General features: G+C 38.8%; 1 protein-coding gene across 10 annotated transcripts in view; it reads left to right on the top strand.

Moving 5' to 3' along the window:
* Window positions 1-23,252, top strand: part of WDFY3 (WD repeat and FYVE domain containing 3) — a 295,582-nt gene that overhangs the window by 248,722 nt on the left and 23,608 nt on the right. For all 10 annotated transcript variants that reach the window (XM_055384561.2, XM_055384570.2, XM_055384567.2 and 7 more), the window contains 10 exons: window positions 901-1,021; window positions 2,533-2,618; window positions 4,687-4,767; window positions 8,564-8,618; window positions 8,883-9,002; window positions 12,404-12,521; window positions 13,474-13,580; window positions 15,406-15,559; window positions 21,096-21,187; window positions 21,730-21,942. In XM_055384561.2, the coding sequence (XP_055240536.1) occupies window positions 901-1,021; window positions 2,533-2,618; window positions 4,687-4,767; window positions 8,564-8,618; window positions 8,883-9,002; window positions 12,404-12,521; window positions 13,474-13,580; window positions 15,406-15,559; window positions 21,096-21,187; window positions 21,730-21,942 (1,147 nt within the window). The remainder of the gene's footprint in view (window positions 1-900; window positions 1,022-2,532; window positions 2,619-4,686; window positions 4,768-8,563; window positions 8,619-8,882; window positions 9,003-12,403; window positions 12,522-13,473; window positions 13,581-15,405; window positions 15,560-21,095; window positions 21,188-21,729; window positions 21,943-23,252) is intronic.

Below are 23,252 nucleotides of genomic sequence, written 5' to 3'. Positions count from 1 at the left end.
CGCCCGCCACCACGCCGGGCTAATTTTTTGTATTTTTAGTAGAGACAGAGTTTCACCATGTTAGCCAGGATGGTCTCAATCTCCTGACCTTGTGATCCGCCCACCTCGGCCTCCCAAAGTGTTGGGATTACAGGCGTGAGCAATACTCTTAAAAATGAAAGAGCATCATCAGGTACTCGGAGTACCCTAGAAACAGCGTGACTAAAGCATTAGCAGAGATTTACTGACTGAGTTGTAGGCATCTTCCTTTTCTACCAGTCCTGTGATGAAAGTGATAGTGAGTAGTGGAAAACTCAGGAGACAGACCAACCTAGAAGAAAGTTAAGAAGCTTAGGGCTTAGAAGATCAACAGGCTGCTTCTCTTCCTTTAACATTTTCCTAGCACCCTTGAATACAGACATTGTTTCTGTAGTTCATTCCTAGGAGATATTTCAAATAATTACTGTCAACAACAATCAGGGTCACATGAAGTCTTTCGTGGGTCCTTTTTCCATACAAAAATATTTAAAATTGTATGTTGTGGCTAATGGTATAAATATAATCATATATTAAAATGTGTTTTTCTACCTTGATTTTTTTTCTGATTTTTAAAAGAAATTAAGACATTTTCTTGGGCCCCAAAATATGTGAGCTGAGGCACTGTGCTAACCATGTCTGGTAGATAACTTGGTCCTGACAGTAATAAAGGGATTTTTAAAATTATATTCATCAAAGGGGGTTCCTTGTATCTCAGGTAGCTAACAAATTCTTCTTTTAAATGTATTTTTTAGCTGAAAATTCTGATATATATTACTCCTCCATCCTGTTCATGTGTTTAAAATTAGCACACCCTTTATGGAACAGTGAATTTATCCCTTGCTGTGTTTTTGTTTATTTGCTTTTTCTCTTGGCTGCCTGTAGTATGCATGAGCCTATTATTCCTAGAGGAGCCAGGCAAGGCCCTAGTCAACTCAAGAGAACATGCAGCATTTTTGCATATGAAGATATCAAGGAAGTTCATAAAAGGAGATATCTCCTGCAGGTGAGTCAATTTAGTAGTACTGTTTTATCCTGTTTCTTTATTCTGAAAATGTATTGTTTTATTTTATTTTATTTTTTAGTTTTTATTTTTATTTTTTGAGACAGAGTCTCGCTCTGTCACCCAGGCTGGAGTGCAGTGGCATGATCTCAGCTCACTGAAACCTCCGCCTCCCGGGTTCACGCCATTCTCCTGCCTTAGCCTCCCAAGTAGCTGGGACTATAGGCGCCCGCCACCACGCCAGGCTAATTTTTTTGTATTTTTTTTAGTAGAGACGGGGTTTCCCTGTGTTAGCCAGGATGGTCTCGATCTCCTGACCTCATGATCCGCCCGCCTTGGCCTCCCAAAGTGCTGGGATTACAGGCGTGAGTCACCGCACCCGGCCGAAAATGTATTATTTTAAAATTGATATGTGCCGTGGAAACCCTCAATAGGATCTGCATTTTTTTTTTTTTTTTTGAGATGGAGTCTTGCTCTGTCACCCACACTGGAGTGCAGTGGCACGATCTAGGCTCACTGCATGCTCCACCTCCCTGGTTCACACCATTCTCCTGCCTCAGCCTCCTGTGTAGCTGGGACTAGAGGCGCCTGCCACCACGCCCAGCTAATTTTTTTCTGTTTTTTAGTAGAGACGGGGTTTCACCATGTTAGCCAGGATGGTCTTGATCTCCTGACCTCGTGATCCGCCTGCCTCGGCCTCCCAAAGTGCTGGGATTACAGGCGTGAGCCACCGTGGCCGGCCAGGATTTGCATTTAGAATAATCCTTAGATGTGGTTATAGACAGACTCAGGTCACGTGGATGCATAATTTTGTATAATGCATTTCTCTTGTTTAAACACAGCCTAAAATTTGGGTAATTATCTTTGTTATCCATCTTTCCCTGTAGCTATCCAAATCAACATTTTAGTTTTCTTCTAATATAAAAATTACATCCTTACTATAATTTTATAAAATTATAATTATAAAATTATAATTACTTTTTTTATTCTGTTGTTAAAGACTTCAGAGATAAATTGAGCAGAATAAGAAATATCTATTTATTGTGTAGCTTAATCTGCAGGGAATTCATGACTCTAAAAGTGTTAGCAAATTAACTTCTTTTTTTTTTTTTTTTTTTTTTCTGAGACAGAGTCTCGCTCTGTCGCCCAGGCTGGAGTGCAGTGGCGCGATCTTGGCTCACTGCAAGCTCTGCCTCCTGGGATCACACCATTCTCCTGCCTCAGCCTCCCGAGTAGCTGGAACTACAGGCACCCGCCACCAAGGCCGGCTAATTTTTTGTATTTTTTAGTAGAGACGGGGTTTCACTGTGTTAGCCAGGGTGGTCTCGATCTCCTGACCTTGTGATCCACCTGCCTTGGCCTCCCAAAGTGCTGGGATTACAGGCATGAGTCACCGCACCTGGCCGCAAATTAACTTCTTGAACATTGTAGAAATTTATAGTGGAAAAGTTAATATATAATTTTATTTGTGAACTTCTGTTTTTTCTTAATGTTTTTCTCTCTGATCATTTCAGCCTATTGCTGTGGAAGTTTTCTCTGGAGATGGACGGAATTACCTCCTTGCTTTTCAGAAAGGAATCAGAAACAAAGTCTATCAAAGGTCTTGTTTATTCAGAACACTTTGTATACTATTATGGGAAGATATGGGAGGGGGAATCTTTTCTCAGTTTTGCTGGTTTTTAAAAATCTAGATCAATGAGCCAACATCTTTGAAGAAAATAATTTATATTATTTTTGCCACCCTCTTGAAACAATTATTCTTCTGACTTTTAAAATGGTGCAATTCTATTGTGACATACCATTTTTCCTTCTGGTAACTTATAGTAGAGATCATCAAAAACTACTTTTATCACTAAAGTCCTGTGTGTCTAAATACAAAGGATGATGAAACTGTAGCTTTAAAAATAAAATTTTAGTTTCTTTTTTTCTTCTTCTTTTTTTTTTTTTTTTTTTTTTTTGAGACGGAGTCTCGTTCTGTCGCCCAGGCTAGAGTACAGTGGCATGATCTCGGCTCACTGCAAACTCCGCCTCCCGGGTTCACGCCATTCTCCTGCCTCAGCCTCCCGAGTAGCTGGAACTGCAGGCACCCGCCACCATCCCCGGCTTATTTTTTGTATTTTTAGTACAGATGGAGTTTCACCGTGTTAGCCACTATGGTCTCGATCTCCTGACCTTGTGATCCGCCCGCCTTGGCCTCCCAAAGTGCTGGGATTACAGGCATGAGCCATCCACCGTGCCCGGCCAAAAATAAAACTTTAGTTTCAAAATAAGCTTTCTTTGTATTTACCAAAATGAAGCCAATGCAGTTTCTTGCTATTGAATGCAAGGACTGAGTAAATTTAATTTATGTGGGACTTTTCTCTGGCCATGGAAGGGAATGTTGGATACCTTCATCCTTGAAGAAGTAGTGTAGCTAAATAAAGCAGTTAATCTAATCTAAGCATATTTTTATCTTTAATAAACTATATTTAAAATTTACCTTTTAAGTGAAAAACAGGCCAAGCCATGCAATGGCTCACGCTCATATTCTTAGCACTTTGGGAGGCCAAGGAGGGAGGATCACTTTGGTCTAGGAGTTAAAGACCAGCCTGGGGAACATAGTGAGACCCTGTCTCTATAAAAAATAAAATAATTAGCTGGGCATGGTGGCACATGCCTGTAATGGCAGGTTGAGGTGGGAGGATTACTTAAGCCCAGGAGGTCAAGGTTGTAGTAAGCCACGATCACACCACTGCACTCTAGCCTTAGTGAGCAAGGCACTGTTTCAAAAAATAATAATGATTTTTTTTTTTTTTAGACAAAGTCTTGCTCTGTCACCAGGCTGGAGTGCAGTGGCGCAATCTCGGCTCACTGCAACCTCCACCTCCTAGGTTCAAGCAATTTTCCTGCCTCAGCCTCCCAAGTAGCTGGGATTTCAAGGTGCACCACCACACCCAGCTAATTTTTGTATTTTTAGTAGAGATGGAGTTTCACCATGTTGGCCAGGATGGTCTCGATCTCCTGACCTCATGATCTGCCCGCCTCGGCCTCCCAAAGTGTTGAGATTACAGGCATGAGCCACCACACGCAGCCTATAAATTTTTTAAAAAAGGAAAAACAACACACATCTCTGGTACTTAAAGATAATTCTTTTGAATGTGTGAATAATAAGGCTATTCTGAACTAACCATGTAGATGAGAGGCATTCTCTTGTTCTTTGAAGGGTGATACAGATCCTGGCAATCCCTCCATTGTAGAAAATTTTATATTTCAGATTATTTCCATGAGGAATAACTAAACCATCCAACATTGCTTCTCATTGCAGTACAGTAATATTACCCGTGAGCACATGGGAAATGAGGGTGGTTCTTCAAATAAAGGGCCTGTGGATGTTGATTGGTAACCCAAAACTCCTTTCACATATGGGAAGAGCTAAGTAAAGTGATTGAGATTCACTTTTACTTATCTGATTTTTTTAATTTCTAAAGGTGCTATTGTTTTCAGTGCTAAGAAATTATTTCCTCTTCAGAGAAGTCCAAAATTTATATATTCCTTTTGCCTGCCATTTAGTGGGTTATGGGAGGGTAGACGCAACTATGAAAATCTAAACGAATCATCCTTTCTTAGGCTTCCCATTAGATCCTGACTGAGACTTCACTTGCAATTTTATGCTATTTTAAATTTTTCAGGTTTTTGGCTGTAGTGCCATCTCTAACGGACAGTTCAGAATCTGTATCTGGGCAACGACCAAACACGAGTGTGGAGCAGGGGTAGGTGGTTTGTTCCTTGCATATTACAGTTTAATAGTGAAGTTGGGATGATTCATATCTGGACAGTATTATTTAACATTTTAGATGAGTGTTTTTCCCCTGGTGGTTGCAAATTTTTTTTAAAAATACTGAAAACTAAAGGAAGAAAAGAAAAAGGTATGCATAATCGCTATGTCAAATCACTGCTCACATTTTGATCAATTACCTTCTGTTCTTTAAAGCATGAGTATTGCTGTGTGCATGATTGAGTTTATACTCTAAATACAAGTTTTTATTCTGCTTCTTCTATTCAGTGTTATATTTAAATATTCCCTCTCTTCAAAAAACTATTCAGAAACATAACTATCATTCGCTATCTATTCATCACATATATAAAACATCATATAATTTTTGGATATTTCATCTTTATCAGGTTTTTGCTTTTTTTTTATTATTATTATTATGAGATGGAGTCTCGCTTTGTCACCCAGGCTGGAGTGCAATGGCATGTCTTGGCTCACTGCAACCTCCTGGGTTCATGGCGATTCTCCTGCCTCAGCCTCCCGAGTAGCTGGGATAACAGGTGCCTGCCACCACACCTGGCTAATTTTTGTATTTTTAGTAGAGACAGGGTTTTGCCACGTTGGTCTCAAACTACTGATCTCAGGTGATCTGTCCACCTCGGCCTCCCAAAGTGCTGGGATTACAGGCGTGAGCCACTGTGCCTGGCATTTATCAGGTTTTCTTATCATAAGACTGGAAATGTGATTCTTCTTCTTTTTTTTTTTTTTTAAATTTTTTTCTTTTGAGACAGTTTCCTTCTGTCAACCAGGCTGGAGTGCAATGGCGTGATCTTGGCTCACTGCAACCTCTGCCTCCTGGGCTCAAGCGATTCTCAGCATCAGGCTGAGCACTTCTCAGCCTGAGGCTGATTCAAGCCTCAGTCTCACGAGTAGCTGGGATTACAAGCATGTGCTACCATGCCTGTCTAATTGTTGTATTTTTAGTAGAGAAGGGGTTTCTCCATGTTGGCGTGGGTGGTCTCAAACTCCTGACCTCAAGTGATCCACCCATCTTGGCCCCTCAAAGCGCTGGGATTGCAGGCATGAGTCACCATGCCCGGCTATGATTCTTCATTATTTTATTGTGGTAGAGTCCCCTTAATAAAACAAAGAGTAGGAATTTTAAGGCTCTTGATACACAAAACCAGCTTGATATTCATAAAAACTATACAAGTTTATATTGTACTATTAGTGGATAAGTTTGTCTCAATAGATACTTGCTAACTTTGTATATATTTTTTTTTTTTTTTTTTTTGAGACGGAGTCTTGCTCTGTTGCCCAGGCTGGAGTGCAGTGGCACCATCTCAGTTCACTGCCGCCTCCGCCTCCCAGGTTCAAATGATTCTTCTGCCTCAGCCTCCCAAGTAGCTGGGACTACAGGTGCGCGCCACCACACCTGGCTAATTTTTGTATTTTTAGTAGTGATGGGGTTTCACCATATTGGCCAGGCTGCTCTCAAACTCCCGACCTCGCGATCCGCCCTCCTCGGCCTCCCAAAGTGCTGGAATTACAGGCATGAGCCCCTGCGCCTGGCCTGTATATTAATTTTTTTATTTTATTGATTTTATAAAATGTTTTCTGATTTTTTAATGTATATTTCTTTGATTATTAGTAAGCATGAGCTCTGTATATGTTTATTAACCATTTAAAATCATTTTTGTAATTTGTCCGTATCTTTTGCCTATTTTTGCTTTGAGATCTTATCAATTTGTATAGGATTTTTCTACCATAAGGTATTACTCCTTTGCTTGTCATATTTGTTGCAGATTTCCCAGTTTTCCTCTAAATTTTGCTTTTTGACATTTACATTTAAACTTCTGTTTTTATGTATTCTGACCTATCAGTGATTCCTTTATGCTCCTTATAGCTGTGCTTCATCTTAGCGAGGCCTTCTAGGTAACATAGCCATATCAAGAATCTATAGACCCAGTTCCATTTATATCACTCAGTAACTGGTAGCCCTTTATAATCGACTGGAAAGAAGCAGTGCTTTGGGGCTGTAAATTAATTATTAGAGCATGCAAGAAAATAACTTTTACAAGTTCTAGAGATTCTGTAATTTGTAAATAAATTTGATTCCAATCTGTGTGCATCTAAATACTTTGTGTATTTCTCTTTAAGTTTTGTTTTTATTTTTCTATAGCCAAGCCTTAACAAATACAATGCTAAATATGTGCTTTTTTTAACCCCAGAAACATGTTCTGCTCCTAATCATATGTGTTGTTGTTAACCTAAATACAGGAAGTGAAAGATTTCCTTAAAAACATAATAAGCCTTTTTTCTACTTGTAAGCGAATTGCTACTGCTTCCTAGATAATCTTAAACTTGCTATTTCTTTGTTCTTGCTACTGCCAGTGCTGAGTTGGCAGTTCTTAAAGAACTTTTAAGAGCTCAGAGGCAAGAAACAGAAATTCATTTCCAACTTTAATCTTCCATTTCAGTTATCCTCTTTCTTACGATGTTGAAGAGTGATCATGGCTATTTTTCCAAAGAGAGTATCTTGTACATTCAATTTGCCTGATGGAAAGACTATCTCAAAGTGGAAAATAGTACCATCGAGCTGGATGTGTTTAGGATCTAAGGTTTACAAATGTATTAATTTCCTTTCAGAAAAGAAAATATATAAATACTTTCTCCTGGTTCCATGACCAATTATTAATTATCAATATTATAAAGCTGATAAACCTTAAATAGGATTTTATAACATTTTAAGGAAGTCTGCTGTCCCCAAAAAAGTAACGTTTAAATTTTAAATGACCTGGACAGCAGTGACTTTCCTGTTATACAATATTCATATTTTCTTTCACTTATTTAATGCATTATGTACCTACTATGTACAGAATATTATATAATATTTCAGTTATTCTAATTAAGTATGCTTGGATCTGTTTACTTAGTGATTATAGTAAAAATAAGAAAGTTAGACTATGGTTACGGTATGGCTCATGCCTGAAGTCCTAATAATTTGGGAGGCTGAGTTAGGAGGATCGTTTGAGGCCAGGATCTTGAGACCAACCTGGGCAGCATACCAAGACCCCATCTCTACAAAAAATAAATTATAAAATGGTTTTAAAAAGAAAAAGAAGGCCAAGCACTGTGGCTTATGCCTGTAATCCTAGCACTTTGGGAGGCCGAGGTGGGAGGATCACCTGAGGTCAGGAGGTCGAGACCTGGCCAACATGGTTAAACCATGCCTCTACTGAAAATACAAAAATTAGCTGGGCGTGGTGGTGAGTGCATGTAATCCCAGCTACCCAGGCGGCTGAAGCCAGAGAATCACTAGAACCCAGTAGGTAGAGGCTGCAGTGAGCTGAGACCATGCCACTGCAATCCAGCCTGGGTGACAGAGCGAGACTCCGTCTCAAAACAAAACAAAACAAACGGTAAGTTGAACTAGTTCAGTGTTCTTCCAACTCTTTTGAATATGACCTAGAGTAAAAAATATATATTACATTCATCCCAAGGCACATAAATGGAGTTATAAATACTCAACTCAAACAAAATTCACAAAAAAATACTTTTTCTTACTATATGTGATGCCTTCTGATGTCCTCTGTTTTCTTCAGTTCAGTTCTATGTTACTTCATATTTCAAAATGCTGATCACAACCCACTAAACTGATTTTATGACCCACTAATAGATCCTCCATAGTTTAAAAAATTCCTGGACCAGGTGACTTAAATTTTTCAACTTTATAATTTTTCAGATTTAAAATTTTATTGCTTGTAATTTATTGTATTATGTATTGCTTTTAGATCTGGGTTACTTAGCACTTTGGTTGGAGAGAAGTCTGTGACTCAGAGATGGGAGGTAAGTTTAATGAATATATGAGCTTCCTTAGAAGTTTGTAATTAGAGTAGAAGTCATACAGTTAAAAGCACTTTAATTATCCATAAAATATATACCATAGAGAAAATGTTTTATTTTCATTCTTTTTCGAAAAAAAAGTATTTCATTGTTCTGAAATCTGTTAAAAAGAAACTGTCCTTTACATCATTTTGCATATAAAATTTTAAAAGCTGAACATAGTGGAAATAATCGATAGCTCAAAAATGAATATTTATCTTTTTCCAGAGAGGTGAAATCAGCAACTTCCAATATTTGATGCATTTGAACACTTTGGCTGGCAGATCATATAATGATCTCATGCAGTATCCTGTCTTCCCCTGGATCCTTGCAGATTACGACTCAGAGGTAAATCTTAAGTCATTTTGCTTAAGTAGAACACATTTTCAAAAATAATTTTAAAATAGGACAATTGAAGCGGGGTGCAGTGGCTCATCCCTAAAATCCCAGCACTTTGGGAGGCTAAGAGAGGCGAATCACTTGAGCCCAGGATTTCGAGACCAGCCAGAGAAACATGGCGAAACCCTGTCTCCACTAAAATTACAGAAATTAGCCAGGTGTGGTGCCAGACCCCAGATGTCCCAGCTACTCAGGAGGCTGAGGTGGGAGGATTACTTTAGCCCCGGAGATGGAGGCTCCAGTGAGGCAAGATTGCACCACTGCATTCCAGACTGGGTGACCAACCAAGCAAGACTCTGTCTCCACAAAGAAAAAAAAAAAAAACTACAGTTGCCTAAATGTTTTATTTGGTTTGTAGTTTAATGTTCTCAATAGGCAAAGGCACTTAATTCAAATAGATGAGAAGCATTTAGCACAGACATATAAAAAGTTTGGATAATTGACCCACTTACTGAGTACTGGCTATTAATTCATAATATCTATTCAGTTTCTTTAAGTGTGGATTAATTTGCATCTATTGGTGGATGTCAGAATCCATCTGTGTAGTTTGAAGTGTTTGTTAGGAAAACACAAAGTAACTCTTCTACAAAATGTTCCTGCCATATAAAAGAAATTTTTTATACTATTCCAAGAAGCCTTGGTAGAAGATTTCCAACAATTCAACATGTACATGACTTAAGTCTCAAAATCAAGAACAAATAGATGCATATGAATATTTTGATTCCCCTCTTCCTTTGCCTCCTGTCTGATAGACGTCTGATTAGTTCAGAAATGAACCATAACAGGCGAAACAAAAGACACTTAGCCCTAGGTAAACAAACAAAAAGATTGTTTTTAAAATTCAGAAATTCAATGAACCTTCTTATTCACTAGAATCATGACTGCTTATCCTTTCAGAAATTTTAGACATCAACATATTAAGGAGAAAGATAAAACTTCTATCCTCAGAAAATTTTGGTCTAATGAAAGAATGAAAGGAAATCCACCCTATATGCATGGGTGTACGTTAGTGCATTTGATGTGTGAATCTATATATTTGCTTGTATAGTTAATTTGCATACCTAATGCACAATAAATAATAAAAGGAAAAGAAGAGCTCAGGAGTAAAGATTGATAAATGAAAATATTTTTTCTTTAAGTCAATCAAGGAAAGTTAGAAAGAAAATGTAGATTTTTTTAAAGAGACAGGAAGTCCAAAAGAAATGTGGTTTTCTGAGAAGGGAGTGGAGTACTTTGTCAACTCATATTTGAATATGTATCTCACAGGAACATGGCAGGTCCCATTACTGAACCTTCAGTTCTCTACCACATTCTCCTGATGCAATTCTGACCCTCACCGTGTATTCCCCATCTCAGGAAACGGCACCATCATCCATGCTGTCTTACAGGCTGGAAATTATACTTTTCCTACTGTCCATGTCTGCTCAGTGGCCAAGGCATGTCTACCTTTGTCTCCATCAGTGTACCCAGTGTCTCATTTCAGGCCCTCCACATCTTTATTGGACCATTGCAGCGGTCTCCTAACTGGGCTTAATGCTCTAGTCTCTCCTTCCTTCAGTGTGCCCTCTACACTGTAGCCAGTTTCAGAAACACTAATTGAGTCATCCCCCTGTTTAAAATCATTCAGTGGCCAGGTGCTGTGGCTCACACCTGTAACCCCAGAACTTTGGGAGGCCAAGGAGGGCAAATCGCATGAGTCCAGGAGTTCAAGACCAGCCTGGTCAACATGGCAAACCCCATCTCTACAAAAAATTAGCCAGGCATGGTGGCATGCATCTGTAGTCCCAGCTACTCAGGAGGCTGAAATGGGAGGATCACTTGAGCTGGTGAGGTGGAGATTGCTGTGAGCTGAGAGTGTGCCACTGCACTCCAGCCTGGGCGACAGAGCAAGAAGCTGTCTCAAAAAAAAAAAAAAAGAAGAAGTAAAAATAAATAAATAATAAAATTATTCAGTGAATCACCATCATAATTTGGGAGAGAGTTGAAAAACTTCACTATAGCAACCTTTTCAGTGTAGCTCCTGTGTATATATTCCTCATATACTCCCAGAACTGCTATCGTGGGGCACCCCAGTTCCCTCTCCTGTAATTTAGTGGCTTTTCACATACAGCCTGACCTGCCTGGTGCCCATTGTGCATTTCTTCTCTCCACCAACTAACTCAACTGACCAGCTGCACTTCATCCTTCAGGAGGCACTCAAGTACCAGCCCTGTGATGGGGACCCTACTGTTCTTTTTCTCCTCTGCCTTCTATTCCCACACTGCCCTATAGCTGTATAACATGGTACCTATGTTGGGGTTTTTTTTTTTTCACCATTTTAATCAGGGAGCTTTCTTTTACAGCATTGTCCTGCTATTTGTTTGACCCTACTCAATTGTAGGGTCAAGGTCCTTGAGCACATAGTCCATTTTATGTCTCTCTCAACTCTCAGCCCATAGGATGACACCTGGTACTTTGTACATACTTTAACATTTGTTGAATTAACCAGAAAATATAAACAAGGTACTTTACATATAAACTTTGAGATAACAAATATGCTAACTTGACTTACATTCATAAATGTAGATCAGTTTCTCCTGCCCAAGATTTTTAAAAATAAAAGTTTGGCAAAATTAGTTATTCATGATGTCCTATAAAAAGGACACAAATATGCCACAGGCACATATTTCAAATTTCCACTTTTAAAATCCTCAGGGAGTAAATTTTAGTTTCCTTTTAAATATATGAATTAGGTCAACTCATCAACTTTTAAAGTGATCTCTGGTAAACTAGAAGAATCCATCTCATTGGGAAGTTACTTGATCTGGTGTGATGTTATCTTTTAGAGTTGAAAGAATTACTGAGTGTTCTAGTTTTTATCACTTCCAGATCACCTCTGAGAAGAAAATGCTCAGAAGTAACGTTGGAGGGAGACAGGGCGGGGGTGGAGGGAGGGAGGACACAAGGGGGATCTGATCCTCCAATTATGTGAGTGATGAAGTCAATGATGAATTGGAGCTATTGTGTCCACAGTCTCCTGCTGGGTCCTCGTCAAGACTTGGAAGCATTTTCCCTCTTAATCCTCATCCCCTAAACCTGGATCCTGAGTGGCGGCTTCCTCTGTGAAACATATAATTTCCAAAGCACTTGTCTTCCAACTGAATCTGTTAACAAACTCCCATGTGCCTGTCTGTAAAGTGTGTATAAATAGTACATACATAGCATTATTTTGGAGTGCAGTTATACCAGTTTGACCCCACAGATACTAGTGCGTTTATAAATCATCATCATCCACAACAGCCACTGTATCTACGTTAGTGAGGCTAGATAGTGTATAGTAACTTGGAATTGAGTTACATTTTGTATTTTAGGAGGTGGATCTTACTAATCCCAAGACGTTTAGAAACCTGGCTAAGCCAATGGGAGCACAAACAGATGAACGATTAGCTCAGTATAAGAAGCGGTATAAAGACTGGGAGGATCCTAATGGTAAGGAACTTTTTCTGTCATTGGACTTTGTACCCAAGTTTCAAAAGTAAGTCATTATGTAGCGGTCTGACATTCTTACATCCTCCTTCAAATTGCTTATATATCATATCTATATGTATTATATGTCCACACATATATGCAGATTATTATAGCAGAGGAATCAGGTTTGCATGCCAACTTATGGCCATGCTTAGAAGGCATTTTAAATAGCTTATCAGAGTATTGGTGGAAAACTAAGTATTCCTGCTTTGCATAGGGCAGAAATTTCCTATCATAATCTGCCTCTGTCTCTAATCATGTTTAGTCCAGGAACCATACTTTAATTTATTGTCTCTCTTTAATTTTATTGAGGCAATTTTGGAACCCTTTTGCATTTAAAAAAATTACTATACTCTCAAACTTTATAGTTTACTTGTTATTTATTATGTTTAATGTTTATTGTGTTTCTCCCTCAAAAAGGCAAAACAAACAAAGGAGAAAGAAAGCCTAAGCTTGTAGTACTATGTGAACTCTTTTTTCCCACCCCCCCTCTGCCAAGGAGAATATGTAGTAAAAATACATAAAAGTGCTTAATATTCATAAACAATGATTTAGAGAAATATATAATTGCAAAGCCAGAACCTAATAAAAACTATAAGTCAATATCCTGCTTTAGTGGAAGATGGTCTACTATTAAAGGTTAACTATTATAGTAAGCCTCAAAACATGAAATTGGTAGACATACTAAGTTTGTGGGAATAGGCCATTGAATTATACTTAATCTGGACTACTGTCAAATATAGAAGAGAGAGATAGTGGTGTCCTGAAGTTTTCCTGCTGTAAATGCCAGTACTAATTGCATTTAGTGTCACAGTTATCACATAGGCTAGCATTTTCAAGCATAAATTAATACCAATTTTATTTTTCATATTTCTTCTTTTGGTTTCAATTGTGCTTTAATTTTCTTAAACAGGAGAAACTCCTGCATACCACTATGGGACCCACTATTCATCTGCAATGATTGTGGCCTCATACCTTGTAAGGATGGAGCCTTTCACACAGATATTCTTAAGGCTACAGGTAAAACTTTAAATTTGGGGTTTTTCTATTTTATACAAGCCTACTTCTATCTAAAATGTCACGTTTTAAAACATCATTATCTTCTATTATAAGAAGTTCTGCGAAATTTTAGTGACAAAGTAGTTACATAACTAAAGTAGAATTTTGTTGGACCAAAATTGATTAATGAACTAGAATTCGCTTAGAACAAATAAGTGCCAGCATCCTTTAATCAAATACATAAGTAGCATACATTTTTCAACCAGCCCTAACTGGTTGAATTAAACAATTTTTATTTTACAAAAACATGATATATTCCAGCTCATTCTCTGTTTCCTCGATTATAATTGCTTTTCTGTACGTTCTCATTCATTTATTCAGCAAATATTTAATAAATACCTACTGTGTGCCAGGTACTGTTCCAGGTACTTGGGAGGACTTCAGTTAATAAAGAGAAAAGCCTTACCTGTGCAGTTTATGTATTTCAGTTGAAGGAGACAGCCAAAAATAAAAAATAGGAAAATTGTAAGGGTTTCAGAATGTGATAAAAGCTATCAGAAAGATATAGGTCCGGAAAGGGGGATGGGAAGTGGGGAGAACAGGAGGTTGGGCAAGGTGGGATGCAGTTTTAAGTAGAGTGGTCAGAGTAGGTCTCCTGTGAAAAAAAGTCTAAAGGAGGTAAGGGTGTTGCTTCTGCAGACATCTGGAGATACGTGTTCCAGGCAGAGGGAAGAGCTTGTGCAAGGGCTCTAAGGCAGGCTTGTACCTGGCATGTTCGAGGAGCAGCCCGGGGGCCAGTGTGTCCAGAATAGAGTAAGTAAGGAGGCAAGTTAGTTGTAGGGGAAGAGGTCGACAAGGAAACGGGCTAGATTGTATGGCAGACATTGGCAGCCATGGCATGGACTTTGGCATTTTCCCACAGTGAGCATCGTAAGACAGGTACACCATGTTACCTTAAAACACAGCAGCATAGGGGGCTTGACTGAAGAAGATGGATAGTGTACCTGTGAGGCTGCGTAGTGAAAAATATCCCTTTTCTATTTTAATTTGCTTCATCGGTCTATAACTGATCACCTTTTCTAATTCTCCATTTAATTTTCATTAGTATGAGAACTTGCATATCATGTTAATTTATAAAATTAGCCAAACATAATTTGAATGTTTCCAACTGTAGATGATTTACATTAGAATCTTTTCTTGTGATGGCATCATCAAACTATGGAAGAACTCATATTTCTTGTTTGTTTGTTCGTTTTTTTGAGACAGAGTCTCACTATCGCCCAGGCTGGAGTGCAGTGGCACGATCTCGGCTCACTGCAGGCTCCGCCCCTGGGGTTCACACCATTCTCCTGCCTCAGCCTCCCAAGTAGCTGGGACTACAGGCGCCCACCACCTCGCCAGGCTAATTTTTTGTATTTTTAGTAGAGACGGGGTTTCACCGTGTTAGCCAGGATGGTCTCGATCTCCTGACCTCGTGATCTGCCCACCTCGGCCTCCGAAAGTGCTGGGATTACAGGCGTGAGCCACCGCACCCGGCCAGAACTCATATTTCTTACAGCCTTGTCCTCTCTTTAAAATCTACTATTTTTTGGATGACTTTTTAAAATCTTTACATTTGGATTTCAGTTTGATTATAAAAACAAATGCAGAGAGAACCCTCTGTAAGGATTACCCCGAAGAGAATTAGATGTTTTATGTTTATTAAAAATTTGTGTGTATTTAATGTAGGATAATGGGAAATTGAAATGTCACCAACTGTAGTTGAAGTTTTCAAGCTCTTGAACTTGACAGAAGCTGTCAGGTGGGAACAGTTCTCTAATAGAGAGGTGTCTTATTCTGCCCACAGGGTGGCCACTTTGACCTGGCTGACCGGATGTTTCACAGTGTGCGCGAGGCCTGGTATTCAGCGTCAAAGCACAACATGGCAGATGTAAAAGAACTTATCCCAGAGTTCTTTTATTTACCAGAATTTCTGTTCAATTCCAACAACTTTGATCTAGGTACGTAGAGCTATGGCACTGTCTTAGGAATGTTAGCCAGGAAAAGTCCAATAGAAATAAGTCACTTCTCTGAAGATTGTCTGCAGCACACATTAACAAGAAAAAAATTTGTTATAGTTTCTTGCAGTCATTTGCTGTAATTGGGTATGGTTACATGTGATTTTTGTCGTTACAAAAATTAGCCAGACGTGGTGGTGGGCACCTGTAATCCCAGCTACTTAGGAGGCTGAGGCAGGAAAATTGCTTGAACCTGGGAGGTGGAGGTTGCAGTGAGCTGAGATCGTGAACTGCACTCCAGCCTGGGCAACAGAGCGAGACTCCATCTCTAAATAAATAAATATTGAGACAGATTACTCCCAACATTTAGAATTTTGTTGTTTTGATGAAAACAAAGGTGAAAATTTATTTGAAAAGTATTACTATTGAAACCCATTAATAGCTAAGAGTGGTATATCCAAATTTTCCACGTATTATTTTAATCTCGTTTATTGCCTAATACATTCTCGGTTTATAGGCTAATGTGTTTTAAAATTAGAACTTCAGAATAACTTTAAGTAAATCCCTTTTCTTTATCCTGTAAGGACTCTATTTTCTAGAAAAACAGGACCAAATCAGCATTTATAAAAACAAGAAAAACTCCATCAGTGCTGTTTTTATATTATCTGGCTGTTAGAGGAAGTGGATTTGACTTTGGTTACAGTTTCTTGGAACACAGTTTGCTGATCTATGCTTCTGAGTATTTCTTTTAAAGCATATCAAAGTTCCATTGTTTCCATGTGAGAATATTCCTGCCAGATATTTGTTGTTTTATGTTTTTTTCATTCCTTGTGTTTTCTACTGTTTTATAAGAGTTAGCACATAAATTACAACTGTACTGCCTCCAAATTTTCATGAACAGAAAATACAGGGAAGTGTTTGTATCCTATACATATGAAAGATATTTCTATTTGAAGTTTTCTAATACATAATACATAATTTTTATGTATTTAATTGTCCATCAGCAACTCTACCTTTGTGAAATGGGAAAGATAACAAGGCTGTTTCCAGAGCCCCAGGAAAAGTCTGAAATTGATTTTCATTACCTGTAATTATGCCTAGAGCTCACCCTTGAGCAGCTAAAGACACAACTTTAGGACTTAGAATTAGAGAAAGTGATGGGTTTTCCCAAAAGAATAGAATAGTCAACAAGAACAATCAACAAATACCTGCTATAGCCTTTGACTGTGAGTGTACATTAACATTTTCTTTTATTGAGACAGAGTCTTGCACTGTCGCCCAAGCTGGAGTGCAGTGGCATGATCTCTGCTCATTGCAACCTCCGCCTTACAGGTTCAAGGAATTCTTGTGCCACAGCCTCCCAAGTAACTGGGATTACATGCGCCACCACACCTGGCTAATTCTTTTTCAAATTTTTAGTAGAGACGGGGTTTCCCCATGTTGCCTAGGCTGGTCTAGAACTCCTGACCTCAAGTGATCTGCCCATCTCAGCTAAGTGATCTGCCCGTCTCAGTGGTTACAGGCGTGAGCCACCATGCACAGCCACATTAGTGTTTTCTTATGTTCACTTATAATTCAACTTTGGAGAACGTTGCCTTCTTCCCCAGGGATACCACTGTCAAAGAGACAAATATGGAGAGGTGCAGAAAGAAAGAGATAGCTCATAATCTTCCAGAAACATCTATCAGTTATGATAATCCATGTTGCAAAGGTGTTCCAGACCGACCACTTACAAACCCAACTAACCAATCTACTTTTAAAATAAGTAAATAAAAAAAGGAGGATGTATCTTTATCATGTTCACCCTCATAACAAATTATCTTCCCTCCTTGAAATAGCATACTTTAAAAAACAGTGGTTGGGCCAGGCATGGTGGCTCACACCTGTAGTCCCAACACTTTGGGAGGCCAAGGCAGGTGGATCACTTGAGCTCAGGTGTTCAAGACCAACCTGGGCAACATGGCAAAACCTCATCTCTACAAAAAATACAAAAATTAGCTGGGCGTGGTGATGTGTACCTGTAGTCCCAGCTACTCAGGAGGCTGAGGTGGGAGGATCACTTTACCCCAGGAGTTGAGGCTGCAGTGAGCCGTGTTCGTGCCACTACACTCCAACCTGGGTGATAAAGTGACACCCTGTCTCCAAAACAAAACAAGACAAAACACTGTTTGTATATAAAACCTAAAATCATACGACTCTTATGAGAAAACATAGGGGTAAATCTTCATAATCTTGAATTTGGCAATATATTCTTAAATATGATATCAAAATTACAAGCAACAACAACAAAAGATAAATTGGATTTAATCAAAATTAGAAGTTTCTGCATCCAAGAATGTTACCAAGAAAATGAAAAGATGCCTATAGAATGGAAGAAAATATTTGCAAATAATATATCTAATAAGGATCTAGTATCCAGAATATAAACAACTTTTATAACTCAACAGCAAAAAGACAAACAACCCAGTTGGAAAATGGGCAAAGGGCTTGAATAGACAATTTCCCAAATAAGTTATACAGATGGCCAGTAAACTCATGAAAAGATGCTGAACATCATTAGTCATTAGGGGAATGCAAATGAAAACCACAATGAGATACCACTTCATATTTACTAGGATGACCATAATGGGGTGGGGGGAACTGAAAAATAACAAGGGCTGGCAAAGGTATAGAAAAATTAGAACCGTCATACATTGCTGGTGGGAGCATAAAATGGTTTAGCCACTGTGGGAAGTAGTTTGGCAGTTCCTCAAAAAGTTAAACAGAATTACCATATGACCCAGCAGTTCCACTCCTTGGTATATAGAATTGAAAACGCAACTCAAGTAAGTATGTGTGTGAGCATGTTCATAGTAGCATTATTCACAATAACCAAATGGCAGAAACAGCCCAGATTGTCTATCAAGTGATGAGTGGATAAACCAGTTGTAGCATATACATACAGTGAAATATTATTCGTCCATGAAAGTGAATGAGGCACTAATAAATTCTGCAATGTGATTGAACCTCAAAAACATTACGCAAAGTGAAAGAAGCCAGACAAAAACAGTCACATATTGTACATTTCCATTTATAGGAAATACTCAGAATAGGTAAGTCCACAGAGACAGGACACAGATTGGTGTTCTGGGGCTGGGTTGAAAGTAATATGGGCAGCTACTGATTAACAGGTACAAGATTACTTTGGTGGTGATAAAAATGCTTTGGGACTAGATAGAAATCGTGGTTGCATAACATTGTGTCTGAACTAAATGCCACTGCATTGTTCCCTTTAAATGGCTGACTTTATGTGAATTTCACCCCAATAGAAAAAAAAAAAAAAACAGTTTGCCTCTTCACACAGAAAAGATAGTAAATGGTGTAAAAGAAAACACACTTGGGGCTGGTCGCAGTGGCTCACGCCTGTAATCCCAGGACTTTGGGAAGCTGAGGTGGGCAGATTGCTTGAGGCCAAGAGTTCGAGACCAGCCTGGCTAACATGGTGAAAACTCATCTCTACTAAAAATACAAAAATTAGCTGGGCGTCATGGTGTGTGCCTGTAATCCCAGCTCCTCAGAAGGCTGAGGCACAAGACTCACCCGGGAGGCAGATGTTGCAGTGAGCCAAGATCATGCCACTGCACTCCAGCCTGGGCAACAGAGCAAGACTCTGTCTCAAAAGAAAAAAAGAAAGAAAGAAAAAGCACTTCGATTTTTTTTCCCCTTGCTATGAGATAAGTAATATTCACCCTGGGGTCTTCTTGTCCATGCATCCTTGGATACACATGGAGGAGAGCTTCAGAATAGCAAAATTAAGGGCGGGGCACTGGCTCTTGCCTATAATTCAAGCACTTTGGGAGGCCAAGGTAGGAGCATCACTTGAGGCCAGGAGTTCAAGATTAGCCTGAGCAACAGAGCAAAACCTCGTCCCTTCAAAATAAAATAATTAGCCAGGCATGGTGGCACGTGCCTGTACATGGGAGGCTGAGGTGGAAGGATCACTTGAGGCCAGGAGCTCAAGGCTGAAGTGAGCCATGATTATACCACTGCACTCCAGGCTGGACAGCAGAGCAAGACCCTGTCTCAAAAAAAAAAAAACATATATGTTATATAGAATTAGACAGAGGCTTTCCTACAGACTGTTATCTTTATATGTCATTTTAAAATTGCATATAGTGTTCATAAAATAAAATTCTATCAAATAAGTATTCAAGGATTATAGCAAAATTTGGAAAAGTAATTTCTATCTCAAGTAGCCTTTTTACCTGTTTATTATTACAAAAAAATTAGGCCTAGTGGGCATTTCAGGGAGATTCAACACAGAGCGTGCAGTGTGTGTGGTTGAGGAGGAAGGGTTGTAATAACTTGATTTATTTTTGTCGTAAATCATATTTTAACCTTTCCAACCAAGTCAAGACATTCCTTTAAACAATAAACTGATATTTGTACCACTCAATATCACATTGTAAATAAACCATCGACTAGCAATGATAAAGGCAAGATTGTATCTAAGGGAGATATTTTATTCGCTTTCACTTGGAATTGGCTTTGTGTTCTAAAATTTGAACAACTGCATTTCTGTATGAAAATTTCCAGGACAAGTATTTATCTAACCAACTGCTATTAAACTAGTGAGTCAACATTGTTGTTTGTAGAGTCATTTTTAGAATGATAATCTGATTTGTATCTATAAAAACTCTGTAAGCTAAAGTGACTTTTTTGGTATATTTCAAAAAAAGAAGAAAAACACCCTTTTTGTTTAGATGCAGCCAAATTTAATATATTTTGATGTGGATAGATTTCATAGTGAATGGTTTCTTTTATATTTTAGAAATTATCTTGGCTATCACTTAAAATAAGTTTATATGGAATAAATATTATTTATGTGCTTTATCACAACATGTTATTTTTTGTTTTTGACAGGTAGCCCTATAGTTTTTCCAAATATTTTTTCTGTTAAATGATGCAATAACAGCAAAAAGTTATGTCATTTCAGATTTTGCTTTTTAAATGAGAATGCTTACTGCAAAATACATGCCAGTTCTACAGAGCTCTTTTGAGAACCTAAGAGTCAGCGATATGAGAAACCTCTTGTATTACAGATATCTACAGTAGACTGTGTCCAGGAGATTCAAGACAGTAACCCTGCAAAATGTTTTGCTGAAAAGGAGTCTTGTGGTCAATTAAATTTCAGACATTTTGTGTTTGATATCCCTCTTAGAGAAGGGCAGTGCATGTTAGCATATTAAACCTCCGAGGAGTCCTGCCCTCAAGACTCTGCAGAAAGAAGCATGTTTCGCTTGGTATAACTCAGCATTTCCTGAAGACATTGGCAGTGAGGGCCTCAGTTTTGCTGACTTAGTAACTGTTTCTGCTGGAGTGATCTGAGGAGCAGTCTTGAGGGATGCTAGAGTTGATAATCTCTGAAGTCCTTTCTGGTGTACAATTTTAGCATTCTGGTAATGAATCTAACCCACCATTTCTCTGTCAGATTAATATAAAGTTACCATTTATCCCATACTTTCTTTTTTTTTTATTTTTAATGTATCCAATTGCATAGGCTGTAAACAAAATGGCACCAAGCTTGGAGATGTTATCCTTCCACCCTGGGCAAAAGGGGACCCACGAGAATTCATCAGAGTCCATCGTGAGGTAATGGAAGTACACTTTACAATTGAAGTTGAATTTCATTTGGTCATTGAACATAATACAAAGACAGGGCCTCTAGCAGAGTACCACCTGTTTGTTACTAATACAGCCAGGTCCCCTTATCTACAGGGGATACATCCCAAGAACCCCAGTTGATGCCTGAAACCAGGAATAGTACCAAACCCTATATATATATATACACTATGTATTTTCCTATACATATATAGCTCTGATAAAGATTAATTTATATATTAGGCATAGTAAGAGATTAAGAATAATAATAAAATAGAACAATCATAACAACCTGCTAAGAGCTATGTGAATGTGATCTCTGTCTCTCACTCTCATAATAATATTTTCAAACCATGGTTTACTGCAGGTAACTGAAACCTCAGAAAGTGAAACCACAAATAAGAGGGGACTACTATGTTGTTTTTATGATTTTTAGTTATTTTAGTTCCTATTAACCACTTACCAAGGTTTTTCTAGTCTCTGAGCAAGTAATAGAAGTCAGCCAGTGACTAAACCTGTGTTTGAAATTACAGGCTTTGGAGTGTGATTACGTGAGTGCCCATCTACATGAGTGGATTGACTTAATCTTCGGTTATAAACAGCAAGGCCCTGCTGCAGTAGAAGCTGTAAATGTCTTCCATCATCTTTTTTATGAGGGTCAAGTGGATATCTACAACATCAATGACCCACTAAAGGAGACAGCCACAATTGGGTTCATTAATAACTTCGGTCAGATCCCTAAACAGGTATGGATGTTTTTTTCTTATCATTGATATACTCTGTTTCATTTTGTAACATTTCTCTAGATTGTAGATTACCACAAAATAATTAAGTTTAGATTAACTTAATAAAGAGCCATAAATATCACCTAGTATTTCAATAGATTCCTAGATTGTTGCTTTTTTCTCACTCTCACAGTCCAGATAAATAAAAATTTTTATTTAAAGAGAATTATCCCTTACAGACTAATGCAGGGTATGCTTTCTTAAACCTCCATAAGATGTAACAGGAGGGGCCTTATAGGCCACATACACAGAAACAAGGTTTTGTCTGGAGGCCAGTGGGAAACCAGTGCTGATTTTAGGCAGAGAAATGACATGGTCATATTTAAACTTTAGAAGTTCATTCTGGCCTCAGTCAGAATAAACTACTCTATTCGTGCCTCTCTCTCTCTCTCTCTCTCTCTCTCTCTCTCTCTCTGTCTCTGTGTGTGTGTGTGTGTGTCTGTCACACACACGCACGCACACACACACACACACACACACACTGGGGACCCAAATGGGGAGCGGAAGACCACTAAGAAAGCTATTGTGGTAGTTCAGAGAACAGATGATGATGGATTGGGTTAGATTGTTGACATAGGCCTAATAAGTGCTGTGATGTGAGAGCACGTGCCATAGGAATGCCTAGGACACGCAATAGCTGCCCTCACCACCTTCTGGAACTTGGAGAGGAAGACCAAGATCTAAGCCTCTCAGCACCCAGATACTGTAGGGCTGTTTTATGTTCAGCGATGAGCAAACCTCCATGAAGAGACTTCATCCCTTCTCTCATCCCCATTGTCCGAGGTATGGCAGGAGGGCTGGGTGCACTAGAAGTAACTGCAGCACTTCTCCACAGTGTGGAGAAGGCACACTTTGACGAGCTGGTCAGGCCACCCACCTTTACTAAGTACCAGTGGCTCATACTTTGATCCTGGCTACCTTCTCTGTTCCTGCTTTAGATGTCTCTACGGACTCCCTTTTTGTAGGTTAACTTGAGGTTTCCAGGGTTGACACTTGAGAACACACAAAACATTGGCTCATCTCTTTATATAGAAAAGCCATGACAGATAGCAGGACATGCTGTAACTGTACCATTCACAATGCAGTCTGATCCCCTAGCAATCTGATCCCCTAATAAAAGAAACATGTTTACTTTTATTTTTATTTATTTTTATTTTATAGAGATAGAGCCTCACTATGTTGCCCAGGCTGGTGTTGAACTCCTAGACTCAAGCAGTCCTCACACCTCAGCTACCAAAGTGCTGGGATTACAGGCATGAGCTACGGCGCCT

The sequence above is a fragment of the Gorilla gorilla genome, chromosome 3 (genome assembly GCF_029281585.2).
Source record: "Gorilla gorilla gorilla isolate KB3781 chromosome 3, NHGRI_mGorGor1-v2.1_pri, whole genome shotgun sequence".
NCBI classification, from domain to species: domain Eukaryota; kingdom Metazoa; phylum Chordata; class Mammalia; order Primates; family Hominidae; genus Gorilla; species Gorilla gorilla.
This window is presented reverse-complemented; position numbering and strand designations above follow the sequence as displayed.